Genomic DNA, 17,003 nt, shown 5'->3' on the forward strand with positions numbered 1-17,003 from the left:
ACCGTACTGTTGCTTCTTTTGAGAGCTCTTCTTCTTGGGACAACTCTTGAATAGGGTCTGGGTCCAACTCCACTATGTCCACCATATTGCACTGGAACCCCTCATAGGAATTTAACCAATTCCATAGAGATTATGCCGCCTCTCCCTCTAAGCCGAATGGATCCCAGGCCTCATCCACTAGTAAGCCTTGCCATTCCTCCTATTCTTCCTTGTCATTTGGGTCCTTCCTCCCGAATGGGAATCATGTCATGTAGGGTAGTGCCCCTTGCACTCTCATCGGGGCCTTTTTCCAAGGGCAAGGTCACTGTCCCTCCGGGTTAGGGATATGCAAGTTGTCCCGACCCCAATCATGGGTCACGTGAGCTGCCCTCAACCAAGGCCTTCCAATGAGCAAGCTGTAAGCCCCTCGAGCTAGTGGGAGGTCTAACACCACAAAAGTCATTTCACATACTAATACCTCAAAACTGATCGGAACTTGCCTGACTAGTCCCACGGGCATCACTTCTCTCTAGTTTGCCACTCGGATGGTGAAGGGAGCTGGCTCAGTAATTCGAAGACCCAAGACTTTCATAAAAGCTTTAGGCATGATGTTAACACCAAAACCACCATCCACAATGGCCCCTGTAATTCCCATGGAGACTATCACCCGTGGGCTTCGGTGATCGGCCACTCCTGGGACAGTGAGGCATATCCTTGCTTGTTGCCTCCTCGACCATCGCCCCACTAGTACTAGATGTGGCTTCACCCCTAGTTGCCGTCGAATCTATCCAATGGTGGACCAAGCCTATCAGTTTCTCTCCTATTTCCTAACTCAAACCACATAATTGAGGAAGGGTGATTTCTACCTTTGCTCCTGCCAACTTTTCCTCCCAACTTAAATTACTAACCTTGGGTTGGGTAGACTCCTCATACATCTTTGAAGGTATGGTGGTTGGGGGAATGACTAAGGTAGGCGTCACTTCCTTCTCCAGGGGTGGTGTTTGAATGAATTCCTCCACAGCCTCCTTATAAGCTTGGTCCACAATGGATGGGTAGACCTAACCATAAGGGAGAAGAGTTGGTGTCTTTGGGGCTCCCTGGGACCGGGTGACGGCCGCCACTATGGGAGTGCCAGCAGTGGGAGGTGACACTACTGCCACTATTGGAGTGTCAACCTTGGAAGATGGCACCAGAACTTCCACCATGTTAACCAGTGGGGTTCTAGGACAATCTCGGGTGTAGTGGTCTTGGCTCTCCAGGTAATGGAGGCATGGGGGTGAGCCCTCTGGTACATTGCATTGAGCTTGCATGTGGCCGCTCCCCCCACAACGGTAGCATATAAGAGGTCGGGTGGGGTTGTTGGGAGGATGGCGATTGGCAAACCTTTGGTTAGTAGGCCGAGCCCCATACGTGTTGTTAGCGGCCAGAGGTACTGGAGGGGCTGCCGCATAGACCACCAGGGGTGGGTTTTGATAGACTTGGGGTGTTTGTGAGACTAGCACGGGTGGGAGGTACTGCTGATAGGTTGGGAGAGTGCTTACTTGATATGGGATTTGCATAGGCAGGGGGTTGTATGTTAGGGTTGCTCTAGGTTGAGGGGTATTGGTGTATGCTACCGTGGCTACTTGAGCTCCCTACTGAGATGATGTGGCTTGGGGCGGTGGAGGGGTTTGTACAAAAGTAGCCATGGGGGAGGGAAGGGTACGTGGGGCAGTTAAAAGTAGGAGGGACCAGTGGGGACATGGTTAATATAAGCTTGGGATTTGGGGGTAGCTACTCCAGCTGATTGAGGGTTCAAGAAGGGTGTTGGGTTTGGTTGGTGGTTAGGGGCATGGGCAAAAGTTAAGGCACTACTGGTTGGGGTCACCATGTAGTCTTCGGCGAAGGGATTAAGCAGGGAGGCACCTTGCTTAAGTTGTTTCTTTGTTATTGCATAAGGCGAAGTCCCTTGAGGTAGTAACACTCCTTGTACTCATGGCCTGCCTTTGAGCAAAATGAGCAATATTTCTTGGTGGGACAATCATTTGGAAGATGGCCTTGCGAGCTACATACTGGGCACCATGGACTTGTCTTGGGATCTTTGACCTTGAGCTACTCGATCTCCCTCCTAAGCGCTGCCATGGCCTCATCCTCTTGTTATGACCTTTTGAAATCTTTAAGCTCCTTCTTAAGCTTGGCTAGCTCTTCCATGGAAGCGGATGTAGAAGCTACCATCGAGGCTATAGGAACAATTGGAGGAGCCGAAGACATGCCAGGGATAAGTGGAGGCCAAGAGGTACTGCGCTCCATCATGAGGTGAGCATTCTCTAGTTGTGTGGCTCTGTCTTGGAAGTCTTGCAGGGTACCTTGGGGTGGAAAGGTCTCTCTCATCTTCATCGCCATTTGAGTAGGGAGTGCTCGAAGCACCCACTATTGCAACATGTAGTTTCCAGGATCTTGGTGTAGTCAAGCGACCAAAACTTTAGCTCTTGTGACAAGTTGGGCCACTGACTCCCCCGCCTTCATGGAGAGTTGGTTGAGCTCTTGAGTAATGAGGTCAAAGTAGTTCCCTGGCCGAAAGGTAGCCAAGAACTGTAGCCTGAGGGTGGCCCAATCCAGGAAATGGTTGACGAGAAATTGACTGTACCACCAGTCGGCACTTTCTTCCAGTGTTGTTGGGAACAAGACCAAGCGTGCATCATCTCGGTTGAGACCTCTTGAGTCACACATAGTGAGGAACCGCCGCACATGGTCTTCCGCATCTTCAGTGATGGTACCATTGAAGGTTGGTAGCTTAACTTGCACGCGGTTAAGGATAGTAGCCAATGGCTTTAGCCTTGGAGCTGCCATAGGGTTAGAAGAGGAAGATGTTAAGGGAAGAGTAAGGGAATGAGGAAGAACCCCATGACCACTAGTTTGAAGAGGAGAATGAAGGGGTGAATCACCTCCATAAGGTCTAGTCTTCGGGGGCATGCACAATACTCCTCCTCTCACCACACGATCAGAAATCACCAAAAAAGAAAAAGAAAAAATTTTAAGACTGTCCTTGACCTCTAGGAGAGTCCCATCGTGATCGCCAAATTTTGTCTTAGTTGTGGATGACTTTGTCGGTTCTCGCTAGGAAACTTGAGGACTACCGACACAAACACTAAGGTTGGGGAGAAGGGAGCGTGGATCCTCTCAGGAAAGTATACCTACCAAGGATAAGTCGACCTCACTCGCTAGACATGCAACACCTATGCTCTACACTGTCTACCATGCTCTTCGACCACCACCTAGCACCACAGTATCCCTACATGCCTCATACTCACACCACACACACCACCATTGACCACTCACTCACCTCGCTCACACAAAGAGATAGACAAAACACCACAAGAGCGGAAAAGAGATAGACAAAACACCACAAGAGCGCAACATTGCATATCACGATACCGAAAGGAATGATACAAGAGAGACTCTGCTCCAATAGAATGAATGTGCTAGAATGAAGGTGATACAAGAGAGATTTTGTGTCCGAGATTGTGTGTGTCTTGCTGCCGAGAGAGTGCTCCCCTTATCTCCTCCTTGGGTGTCCTCCTCCTCGGGTGGTGCTCAAGAGGATCTCTCACTGCCTTGGGAAAGGGAGAGGGGAAAGGAAGATGGTGCTTAGGATCTCGAAGAGGATCTCTCCCTACCTTGGGAAAGGGAGAGGAGTGTTTCCTCCATGAATGCCATCGAAGTTGGCCATGCACATCTGAGATGTCAAAGAGGACCCACGGTCGGAGGGGTCAGAGAGCACCGGCGGTCGGAGGGCACCGGCGGTGATGGCAATCAAAGCGATCGGAGGGCATTGGTGGTCGGAGAGGTTGAAGGGCACCGGCGGGGTGACGGTGGTCGGAGGGCACCAACGGTCGGAGCGGTCAGAGATGTCGGAGGTGATGGTGGGAAGCTCTTGGTGGAGTGTGGAGGACCTAGCTTCCAATCCACAAGGGGCGCCCAAAACATAGTTACAATGCTTTTCTCTATGGTTTGGCCAACTGACCAAGATCCTCTTGTATGTCCTTTGAAGCTCAATACTTGGAAGCGTCTTTAGGGCGTTTTCCTCATCAAATGATGGGATTTACAATATAGCACGGGTGCCCATTACATAAGTGTACGGACATAGTTGTCATAGGAATGTGTTAACCAATATGTGGTTAACAACGATAAATCTGAACATTGTTCCAAATATGAACATCAAAAGTTTACTTTCTAAAGGGCTAAAGCACATTCCCACTGAACCTCTAAATCCACATTTGGCCATCAGTGCTATACTAGACTGTCTAGCAAACATTGCCAGTAAACTCCATCTAGAGTCTTCACAACTTAATGTAATTGTTGATGTTGTGCCTCACTTATTTATGGAAAAAATTAAATGGATTCCCAAAAAATGGCTGTCAAAAGAAAGCTCTTGGATCTTGGCTTTTTACACTCAGTAAAAACATTACTTGACAAATTCATGGTGATTGGGTTGGATAAAGCACCTAACAAAATGTATCCATCATTTGTTGCCTACATGGCAAGCAGAATGTGGTTATTTGGGGATGAGTTTTACAAACTTACTAACAATCCGTTCAAGATTGCCAATGATCCACAAGAGGAATTAAGAAATATGAATATTGATATGCCTAACATTAGAATACCAATATTGGTCCCTACTTACTATCTAAATATAGAATTCTCCCTCATAAGCCCTTACACAGGTAGCTTTGCTACAAGGTATACCTGAAAACGTGAAAAACTCCCTATTATACCTCCTGAGTTTGTAAAAAGAAAAAACAACCATCCTTTTGTCCAAAGTTTAAATACGATTTTAGGACCTTTCACTTAGTTTGGTCCATAATGAATGGAATGGGGCTAGATTCAATCCTTCTTTACTTATCAATCTTTTGAGGCAGTAGGCCCATGCTCATGGGGCCCATTGCCTCAAACATTTATGAGTATGGTGCCTGGGAATGGGTGGCCACACACACACACTTCTCATCTTTTCTTGAAGTGGAAACTCTCTCTCTCTCTCTCTCTCTCTCTCTCTCACACACACACACACACACACACACACAAACACACACTCTCTCTCTCTCTCTCTCACACACACACACACACACACACACACTCTCTCTCTCTCTCTCTCTCTCTCTCTCTCTCTTCTCCCACACACACTCTCACAGATAGACTTCTATGTCTATGTCTCTATCTCTGTGTTTCTTTCTCTCTCTCTCTCTCTCTCTCTCTCTCTCTTTTCTCTCTCTCTCTCTCTCTCTCTCTCACACACACACACACACACACACACACACACACACACACACACACACACACACACATCTACACACGTCTCTCATCTATAGTAAGGTTCTTATTGATGGTATGAAAACTTTGGGAATGGCTTTACATGGACACCTACACAAAGGGGCTTATTCACATGCGTATTCACATGCGTGAGATACTTAGCCGACTTCCTAAAAATAATCAAATCTTCATCTCCTGCATGCAAGATATGCCTGCCATACTGTAAACCTAACAAGGTACTCATTCTGAGTAAACCAAATATGGCCAGTTGTGGATTAATAATCTGTGTATTGAAACGGCACTGGTGAGAAGCTTTAATGGCGAGACGACCGGCACAGCTACAACCTGGCTCTACCTATAAAACAAGCTATGCAAGGTGAGTGCTTACACACACTCACTTAGACCATGCCTTGGTGCTCTTTCGTCATGTCTGTTGCCCTCTTACATCAGTTGGGAGCTCTTCCTCTCAGGTAACTCGTATTGGTTTAATTTTGATGCACTATGGATGGGATAATGATCCCACGATGGATTTCATGATGCTTTTTATATATGGCTCATAATGGAGATTTCTTTGCTCTGTACGAGACTATGGGTTGATGACTTGGTTGAAACCCATTTCGTGCTTTATTGCTTTGTCTAGCATGCATATGCTTCAGAATGCCTGAGGAAACATTGACCTATTTTAATAAAGTATGATAGGATGATGACCTCATAGGGAATCCTATCTGAGATTAATGTTGTGCAATATTTGATAAGATGTTTATATTATCTAGTTTTTCGGTGAAAAGTTACAACAATAAATGCTCTCACTCCTTTATGTTGCACTTGCAGTCGAGTCATTGATTGTTATGATGCTATTAGCTCTGCATTTGATTTATTGACATGGTCATATTCTGAAATCTAATCTCAGCTAAGAATGCCCTAATCCCCATGCACACATGATGCATGAAAAACATTGCCTGATTTTTGATGATACAGGGCTGGCAGATAATCTTTTGGAATCCCTCTAAGATTGAAACGTGATGCGCAGTATAGGTTTTTTTATATACGGGCTTATGGTGGTAATGGTAAATCCTAAACAACATTTTGATTTTTTTGAGAATTTTTTACTTTGGTCATTCATGTTGCTAGTTGCCCATGATGTTAATAATGTTAGTACTGAACATTAGATCAAGCTTACATACTCAGACTCTGGTCTAACAATATTACGATGGGTATGGAATCATTATACGTGTTATAACACCATGCTTAAAATAGCATGACAATTGTGTTTAGGGACGCAACTTATGGAATACAAGCAAAAAATACAACTTTTAAAAGAGCATGCATTTACAGAAGTAACTCGGTCTCTTTCTGATTTGTAGGAGGATATCCCCTATTATGATACTGATAAGCCAACCATTTGTCTGAATCATATGTATATGGGTTATTGTTATCTTATTTTATTACTGTTTTTGGAAGGTCTGTTGAGATACCCGAGTGGCTATCCACAGAATCTAATGTATACCTTGATAAGTTTAAACAAATATACACACACATTTTCTGGTTTTTGATTATGATGATATGACAGGAGATATGATGAATATCTACTGAGTTATTGAATGAAAAGTTGGAATTATGAGGGAGCCAATCGTCTTTCATACTTGTAGAGGGTCTCTTAAAATATCTTTCGGTTTATGGTCTACGCCAAGTGTTTTCAAATAACGGAGGCACTGGCTCCACCTACTTGTAACATGATTATTGTATACAAATCTGTTGTTATATAATCATGTTTAAATATTTTTACTGGTTAAGTTAGATAAGGTTCTTGGATTTTTCTGACTATTGATGTAGAAGACTGAACACACACACACACACACACACTCAATCACTTTTAACTTAGCAACCATCAGATGCTTAACCAACCATATATATTGTGTGTCACACCAAAACAATGGAAATGAGGACTATGCTGTGATGTGTGTTGTCTATAGCAGACTCACCTTGGCAAGTGGGCCCCTGAAGAGAGGCTATTGCCAACCTAGGGCCAACATACGTAGTGCATGTAGAGATTTAAAAATAGCATTAAATGGTTTTTGTGCTTGCTAGCAAGGCATGGGATGCCTCTTGGGCAGATTCGAACCTAGCACTAATATCGTACTACTCACCAGGGGGAAATGCTTTTTTGCATCCCGCGTGAACAAGCGTTTACGCGGCCATGAAATGAAGTGTAAACGTCTCATCAGGACACAAGGGCAGTATCAGGATATGGTTAGAAAGCTCCAACAATTACAGTCACAGCAGCAGCAAGGAGCGGCAGTGGCGGCAGCAGCCGATCCGCCCATGCTAATGGGCGGCGACAGCTGCAGTGAAGCCGAGGCCCGCCGTGATGCAGAGGGCGGCTCTGACAACGACTCAGAAGTCTGTGACCTCGCCCTTGATGGTGCCCTTGAAGACGAAGTCCTTAAAAAAGCAGACGCCCTCACAGAACAGGAAGTGGCCAGAAGAAGATCCCGCAGAGTAAAACAGCTGATGAAGCTCTACCGAATGCAGTACTGGGGCCTCCTTGAAGAGCTCAGATCCAAATACAGGGTATTCTACATCAAGCATGGTAAAGGAGGATGGAGAGATGATGTTGATGCAGAGAAGGAGAGGCCTAATGATGCCATGGATTGTTCAGATGGACATGACAAGATGATGAAGGGCAAGTTGCTGCTGGACGGGGTAGGGGCCATGAAGGAACCCCTAGCACCAGACAAATCTGTATGTGAGACTGTCAGATGTGCATATCAAGGCTGTAAATCCAAACCTTTGGCCCTCAGTGTCTTCTGCTTTTCCCACATCCTTTTGGAGCCACGCCAGCAGCTCTACAGGCCCTGTACCTTCGTCAATCGAAGGTGCATGCTCTGCTCTTCTCCACCATTAGTTTCTCTACTTGATATTCCATGTGCTTACGAGCTAAGACAAACAAATTGCTAGTGCATTGAAAATGCTTACCCCCCCACATTCATTCCGCCAGGGATCAAACCTGCACTGCATGCTTGGAACTGGGTAGCGCAAGTGCCTGCTGCAAGTTTTGTTGGCCCTGCAGTGGACTCCTTCATCTCCTTATGCTTTTTCTTTCCTCAATACATTCTAGACATACATTTGGAGCTTAATTGAAAGGAAGCTGTCATATAGGAATAGCAGATGCCTCTTCAGAGGTTGCCATCTTTCTAGTATTTCACATGCCTTCTGCATTTTTGAATTAAAAAAAAAAGCAAAGGTTTATAGCTCTTAGAGCTGCAGAATGCATCACCTGTACGTTGGCAGGTTGGGCCAACTCCATTCTGGATAGAGCTTGCTGGAATTTTGAATTCATTTAAAAAGAGGGTATCAGAGTGACCCACACACATTTTTGAAATTTTGGCTGTATATTATGTACAAGCAACATTCTTCTCAATGAACTAGGGTGTTGCATTTTGAGTTATGTAGCTACTAATGCTCTCATGGCCCAGGTATTGACCATCGTAGCACAAGGCTAGCCTCACTTCTATAGTTTTTTCCAATAAAAGCTTTTAGGGACTTGCGTATTGGTGTACAACGATTAGTTATGAGGGCTCCTCTCTCTCTCTCTCTCTCTCCCCCTCCACATCATGGACTTTGGTAGAGTGTTGATACCATCCCACTTGCAAGATTGATAAGTAGGCTAAGACAGCTAAGACGTTGAGAAGAGTGTTGATACTATCCCACTTGCAAGATTGATAAGTAGGCTAAGACAGTTAAGTGAGGAGAAGGTCATTTGGGTCACAAACATTGAATGAGCAACATAGCTTTTCATAAACCCACATGCCAAGGTTTTTCTAAATCATGGTCGGAGAACAGCTTTAGATCCACCTACTAGGCAAGGGACTGAAACAACCCCTTGATCTTCCAAGCCTCTCCTGCAATACAACGCATAACAAAGTACTCATAGCTGGCGGCTCACCTTCCAACTATAGCTCCCACAGAGCACTCCTAGCGATGTGGCGTGACCAACACTGCGACCTTGTGCATCAGCTAGTCACGGTGTCCCATACCACGGTGTCCCACCCCCTGACGGTGTGCTCAAGGTCTAGGCATTACTTGGGTCTTGATCTCCCCTACAAGGGATGTGCATTTACGATCCAATAATATAGGCTTGGGACTAATTATTAAGAAGGAAAGCACACTCATTAAATACATGCTTTCTCATTAACCTAGGCCACTAAGTACCATGAGTCACTTTTTCCATGTGCATCTCTTTTTGGGACGCCCTAGGAAAAAGTTTGAAAAAAGCTCACCCCTTCTCTACCCATTGAAGGGCCCCCTCCCAAAGGAGTATTTGCTTTTGATTTGTAAGAATGAGTACAGTAAATGGGGCTGAATTTGCCCAAAGAGCCAGACTGAACTGTTACCTTGGTCAAGGCTTGCATTAATGTTATGTGCGCACACATGGACATGGCTAGTCTCCTAGTTAATCCGTGATTAGGCAGCAGTCTTAGGGTACTAACAGGCTTAGGCAGGGAAGTAGAAGTAGGTCCACAAGCATCACCATGGCTCAGCTTATAACCAGCCCACGCATCAAAGTACTTCGGCCATTGCTTCTAATCATCAAGAAACTGGCTGACAGCATGTACTCAGACATGGGCATCTTCAGGGCTGGCAGACCTATTCAGGGTTTATTAGCAGTCGTGGACAAGCAAGAACTGGTCGACAGCATGTATACTGGCCGACTTGTGAATATAGAGCCCTATAAAAGGTTAGGCCCAAACAGTCATTCATCTAGTCCCAGTTGGGGGCAGGTCATAATCAGTCAATAGGTAGTCTTTTGGTCAGGAATTCAGTCCATTTTGGAAGGCCAAAGGCCATGGAAGTTGCACAGACGTATCCATCTTTTTTTTATCATAGTAATATACTGAAAATACAGTTCATCTAGTCCCAGTTGGGGGCAGGTCATAATCAGTCAATAGGTAGTCTTTTGGTCAGGAATTCAGTCCATTTTGGAAGGCCAAAGGCCATGGAAGTTGCACAGACGTATCCATCTTTTTTTATCATAGTAATATAAAAGGTTAGGCCCAAACAGTCATTCATCTAGTCCCAGTTGGGGGCAGGTCATAATCAGTCAATAGGTAGTCTTTTGGTCAGGAATTCAGTCCATTTTGGAAGGCCAAAGGCCATGGAAGTTGCACAGACGTATCCATCTTTTTTTATCATAGTAATATACTGAAAATACAGTTCATCTCTCTCTCTATGCTATTTATTCCTTGTGTTAAGCATCATCAATGTTTCTAATCAGTAAGCTTAGGGCTGGATCAAATATAGCGAGGCTTCCGCATGCATAGCATTTTGGCTCAACCATTTAAGCACTAAGTTGTCCCAAGAAAGGTGCACAGATCCATGGAATGCATCCAAGGTAGCATTCATGAGGTGGTCGGCAGCAAGCAAAGCTAGAGGAAAACATTCCTTGGGGGTTGTGTGCTCAAAGGAGCATACCATCGGCTCTCAGATCAGTTCCAAAGGTGGAGTATCATGCATGATCATTCTTACCAAGAGACCATAGTTGCATTAAGGGAAAGGGATTGCAGGCATGGGCACAAAGTAGAACAGATGCACAATTCTCAAACCAGACTCGGAGTGGAATTAGAGGAATGACATGGTTTTCAATCAAAATGTCAAAAGTCAAGTAGTCAAAGTACAGAGTCAGTAATTTAGGGAGGAGTTTCCAACCCATCATCAAGTTTAGCAGGAGGGAATGTCACGTGCACACACGTGGACATGGCTAGTCTCCTAGTTAATCCATGATTACTCTACAGTCTTAGGGTAGATTTAGGGCACTAGTAGGCTCAAGCAGGGGAGAAGAAGCAGGTCCACAAGCATCACCATGGCTCGGCCTATAATGAGCCCACACACATAATTACTTTGGCCATCACTTTGCTCTTCTAGTCATCAGGAAGCTGGCCGACAGCATGTACTTAGACATGGACATCTTTAGGGCTAGACGACCAGAGTACTCAGGATTTATTAGTAGTTTACATGAGTCGTGGGCAAGCATGAACTGGCTGACAACAGGTATGCTGGCGGACTGAGCCCTATAAAAGGCTAGGCCCAAACATAGTCATATTCGTGATTGCCAGTAGAGGGCAAGGCATAGTCGGTCAATAGGTAGTCTTTTGGTCAAGAATTCTGTCCATTTTGAAAGGCATAAGGCCATGGAAGTTGTAGAGACATATCCATCTTTTCATATCATAGTAATATACTGAAAATATAGTTTATCTCTCTCTCTCTCTCTCTCTCTTCTCTTTGCTGTCTGCTCATTTCATTAAGCATCATCAATTTTCCTAAGGAGTAGGCTTAGGGTTGGATCAAGCACAACAAGGCTTCCGCATGCAATAGTTTACCTCTTTACGGGTTGCAATAGGCTGACAATGTCACACATGCACCATCTATCCTAGGGTGCTCTCTTCTTCGGTTTGCATTGCAAATGACTCTTCCTTACCCATTATTGGTATTGGTAATATTGGTAACACGCGGAAGCTCTGGGAGTCTTCTTTCATCCCTAAACTCTCCTGGAAACATGCTGATGCAAAACGCAGATATGAAGAGAGAGTAGAGAGAGAGAGATGTGTTGGAAAATTCAATATATTACTATAGTACAAAAAGGTACTCTTCTACAGCCCTAGGATGTCTACATGAAAAGGGTGATAAACACCAAAATTCTGGTCCCTACTTGGACCCTAGGGGACTCAATCCCTAAAGGACTGAATCAAAAGAATGAGGAGCTACGCTTGCTATTTATAGTCCTTCTAGAACATTTCAGGAACTGGCCGACTGCTGTCAAACCAGCCGACTGATGCTTGGACTCCTCTTTTGCTGGTCGGCTGTGCCACACCATGTACTGGACTGCCTTCTTGCAGTCGGCCTCTTCTGGTACAGCCGACAGGCTCTGGTCTTCAGCCTATGTCATCTGTGTGTAGCCGACAGGCTTTTCCTCTTGCTCTCAAAGCCTTGCTCCAGTCTATACTGCCCATAGCACTCTGTGCTCTTGTGCTCTAATTTCTGATTCTATCTGGTTCATACTCTTAATCTGGCTGCCTCTTCTGGATTAGCACCTGAGTATGTCCATGGCATCTTTCATGCACATGACATCCCCCTCTGCTAAACTTGATGACGGGATTCCAACCTGTTCTTCGATGACTGTCATCATCCCAATCTTTTCCCAAAGTCCCTCTGTCATCCATCCATCCTTGGCAAACCCTTTTCTCTGAAAGCTCGGCCCAGTCTCCAAACCACTATGTCTCACAGACTAAGATCTATGCATCTGTTTTCCATCTAGTCCATGAAAAGATGCAGGGGAGAAGAGAGCTTGAGCTCTTGCAAGCACACACACACTCACAAAACCCTAAAAGAGAACACACAAGGTGAGAGGCTGAAAATCTTCTTCTTCTTCACACAACACTCAACATACCATATACAAAGATAAGAGTACACACTATATGAAAAGGTACTCAACCTAGGGTTCCCTATAGTGTGAACCCAACTAAATGAGCTGGCGCTATAACTATGTCAGTCTGTAGAATGCATAGTCACAAGGGACGGGGGACGGTGACGGGGGACGGGGACGGGGACGGGACGGGGGACGGCCATAAGTAGGGAACGGGGACGGGGGAGGGAACGGCACTCAAAAAATAATTTTTTTAAAAAATTTTCTACTCTGCACTTATTCTACTTTGGAAGCACATCAAAATGAGCACAAATTTACACTAAAATGCTAAGATTTTGAGTCAAAGATAATAATTAAGTAGATATCTGATACAAAATGAGTCATGACTCAAGAGTCAGGACTCAGGAGCCTTAAGGAGGCAAAATGAAAATACAAGGACGGACTCAAATGAGTCAATGACAAAAAAGTGCTGAAGACTGGAGGCTAGAGGCTAGAGCTAAGTAGTAAGTCTTGGTTTTGAGAGTGGATTAGCAAGAGCTAAGGAGGATCAAACATGGTTATAGTCATGATTAGGTCATGATTAGAACCATGATTAAGAGTGGATTAAGAGACACTAATGAGACATAGCTTGGGCATTATCATGAAAATACACGAGTACTTCTTCATTAGCAAAGGCCTCTTATATAGGCAAGTAGTACATGTCCACATGACATCATCTATGATGTCTTACAAGCATAAAAGGCCATCTCCCCCATGTGGGTATGCCATCTCCCCCATGTGGGTATGCCTTAAATGAGAAATATTCCCTCTAGGCTATATTTGATGTAGGCGCCCTTTTGTGGAGGTGTCTTGAGTGAAGAAATCAAGGTTACATAGCCCCTTTCAACCTTTGAATGGATTTGGGTGTAATATCCAACAAACCCTCCTTCAACCAAATCCATGACAATGCTACCTTTATGATGGCAATTCTAGGTTCTAGTTACAACATACAAAAACTAGTTATGATGACCATGCTGGTGCCCGTAGGTCTTATTCCAGTTAGGTTTACAATGCTAGCAATGATGGATGATGCTAGAATACCATAGTAAAGCTTACAATGAGATAGTTATGTTTAGGATGGAGAGGTTTTTAAACATGGTATGGGCTATCCCTTGATTTTACTCAAAAGGCCCAATCTTCTTCGATAAAATTGGCCTCTTCGGAGGCCTCTTCTTGCAGCTCTTCTTTGTCTTGACTTGCGAGAAATGCCTTTTGTGCCTTTTGTTTGAAGAAACAATTTTCTTCAATATGATTGTCCTTGCCGCAGAATCCACAAGTCTTCTTCTTTCCTTTTGTGTCGATGAAGTTCTTCTTCTTGAAGTGTGACTTGTTGTTGGAGAAGTATGCCCCTTCCATTATCCCTATATTCTCTTGCTTCTTCTTGTACTCCTCAAGGAGTGCAGCTTCAATGGCTTCTAAAGTAGGATCCGGAAGATTCATGAGAGTTGACACTAAGTGCCCATATTCATCATAAGGCATGCTTTTCAATAAAACTGCAATGGCATCTTCTTCATCTATTGGTGCTCCTATTGTTGCAAGTTGTGACATTAGGCTTTTCATATAATTAAGATGAGTAGGTAAAGACTCAGAAGCTTTCTTTTCAAGTTTAAAGAATTGGATTTTCAGCCCTATCTTGGAATGCTTCCCTTTTGCCCCAAATAATTTCTCTAAGATTTCCCATGCTTCAGCTGAGTTGTTTGCATTAGAGATATGATGTATGTAGTTGTCACTTAGACCTAATGCAATTATGGCAAAAGCTTTCTCATCTCTAGGTAACCATCCTTGTTCACCATCTCTAGTGGTAGGTTTTTTCTCCTTTCCACTAGCAACTCCCCACAGACCTTTCTTCATGAGAATAAATCTTACTCTAACTTGCCAGGTATGAAAGCCTACCCCATTAAACTTATCAACATGGAATGAGGATGTAGACATGATGATAAAGCAAGGTCTTACCACTTGAGTATCCCTCAAGGGCAGTGTCTAATGCTTTTACAAGATTAGATACCTTCACCAAATAGATGAAGGTTATTTATGAAAAATTCAGACCAATCATGCCCTCCTAAAACATTGTTTGCTCTTGAGTTGTAGACATTGTTTCTTACCCGTCTCCTCGGCTTTCTGCTTTTCTTCTTAGGCCTCAAATGTTGAATGTTCGATGATTCAGCATCAGATGGTTCAGCCATTGTGATTCAAAAAATGATGTAAACAATATCATCATCACAATATATTAATATCATCAAGTATATGGTGACCAATGTGATAAATGCTTTCAAAACAACTTCCAAAAATTGGGTCACTTGGAGTACTTGAAGGAGGTAGAAGCCTAGGTCAAAGCATCTAATGCTTTAAGTGCTTTAAATATCAGAGATTTGAGACTATTTTAAGCACAAAACATTGGTGATTAAGTTGAATAATCACCCATTAATTTACTGTTAAGAACTGAAGCTTCAGAAGCTCTGTCAGTCCTACAGCCACCAAACCACGCAGCCATTCGTGATTCTGACCAGATCAGCGTGTTCGCAGCCTACGAAAACCCTTGAGGCTCTGAGGAATTAGAGCTTGGTGACGCGATGGCGATGGGGCAGCGTTTTCCCCCAAATAAAAAAGCGCCGGTTTCTGCTGCAATGCCGATGGCTCCAGGCAACTTCTGGCTAATTCCGCCCGTCAGCACCTTCGTGTTTGAGTTGAGAATGGGCAGCTGAAAGCTTGTGGTGAATCTTGAAGTGGGTAGTGAGATATTGAAGCTCCATGGACTGCCTGTCTTTCAGCCTAGATAATAGGAGAGGATAAGATATGATTAAGTTAATAAATTGCTAATTAATCCCTAATAAGTGAGCTTTGGATGATGTAAAACCTGCTCTGATACCAAATCTTGGTTTTGAGAGTGGATTAGCAAGAGCTAAGGAGGATCAAACATGGTTATAGTCATGATTAGGTCATGATTAGAACCATGATTAAGAGTGGATTAAGAGACACTAATGAGACATAGCTTGGGCATTATCATGAAAATACACGAGTACTTCTTCATTAGCAAAGGCCTCTTATATAGGCAAGTAGTACATGTCCACATGACATCATCTATGATGTCTTACAAGCATAAAAGGCCATCTCCCCCATGTGGGTATGCCATCTCCCCCATGTGGGTATGCCTTAAATGAGAAATATTCCCTCTAGGCTATATTTGATGTAGGCGCCCTTTTGTGGAGGTGTCTTGAGTGAAGAAATCAAGGTTACATAGCCCCTTTCAACCTTTGAATGGATTTGGGTGTAATATCCAACAGTAAGGCCCATGAATCATGATCCATGAATGATCATCCACGTGAAGTGCTCGCCTCATGGTCATGGGTAGCTTGTGCGGCTGCCAAAGAAGCATCAAGCTCATCCTCAGTCTCATCCTCACTGGCATGCTGCTCCTGCACCTCATCCTCCCGTTGCTCTTCTTGTTGACTCATCTCCCACTCGGTGAAGGAATCTGCCTTCTTGGTCATGCTCTTGCAAAGCATTCGCAAGTTCGCGCTGACGAAGACAAGGTCATTGGCACGCTCTACCCCGAGTCGGTTCCTCTTCCTAGAGGCAATGTGGCTGTAGGTACTCCAAAGTTGCTCCAAGCAAGAGGAGCTGACGGCCTGACTAAGTATGCGGATGGCAAGCTGCTGCAGCTCCGGTCCATCTGAACCAAAGTCCTCCCACCATAGAGCAGCACCAACTTTGGAGCGGTCAACCTGTGCATCATGACAGCCATAGGAGCCATGAAACGACCTGTACATCGAAAGCTGGTCCCTGATCTTGCGCCTAACCGATGCATCAGGCACAAGACGATCCAAGATGATCCTCCATCCAGCGCTCACCTCCCGGTCGCTCTCCTGCTTGTTGCCTTGGAATTCTGGGTCCACCACATAAGCTGCTGCATGCAATGGAGAGTAGTAGGAATTCCACCTTCCTAGACACAAGGCATGGATCTCCTCGTATCTGTCTTCGTCAGGCACGAAGTCTTTCAACTTCTCTATCATGCGATCCATGGCCTCGTAGACCTTGCCTATGCATGGCTGCATAGCGTCTACAATCCTCAACAGGTGGACTATGGGCCTCACCATAGCATCTGTGGTCTTCACACGCTCCCACCAAGAGGCGTCATCCGCCCGTAGCCTACACTCTTGGCCAGTGTTTGTATGGGACTCTTGCATGGCGACAAACTCGTCGCTAAGGAAAAGCCCCCTCAAAGCACCACTACAATCCTTCAACCGGCCCAACATGAGAAAGTTGTAGGCGAACCGGGTGT

General features: G+C 44.7%; 1 protein-coding gene across 1 annotated transcript in view; it reads left to right on the forward strand.

The window, feature by feature from the left end:
* The first annotated feature begins 2,098 nt into the window (after positions 1–2,098).
* LOC147641703 (uncharacterized) overlaps positions 2,099–17,003 on the forward strand; it is a 46,243-nt gene continuing 31,338 nt past the window's right edge. The window contains exons 1-2 of the mRNA XM_086814229.1: positions 2,099–2,274; positions 7,380–8,141. Of these exons, the coding sequence (XP_086670355.1) occupies positions 2,099–2,274; positions 7,380–8,141 (938 nt within the window). The remainder of the gene's footprint in view (positions 2,275–7,379; positions 8,142–17,003) is intronic.

Source organism: Cibotium barometz, chromosome 1, assembly GCF_041138505.1.
Source record: "Cibotium barometz isolate CiBa-2024 chromosome 1, ASM4113850v1, whole genome shotgun sequence".
NCBI classification, from domain to species: Eukaryota; Viridiplantae; Streptophyta; class Polypodiopsida; order Cyatheales; family Cibotiaceae; genus Cibotium; species Cibotium barometz.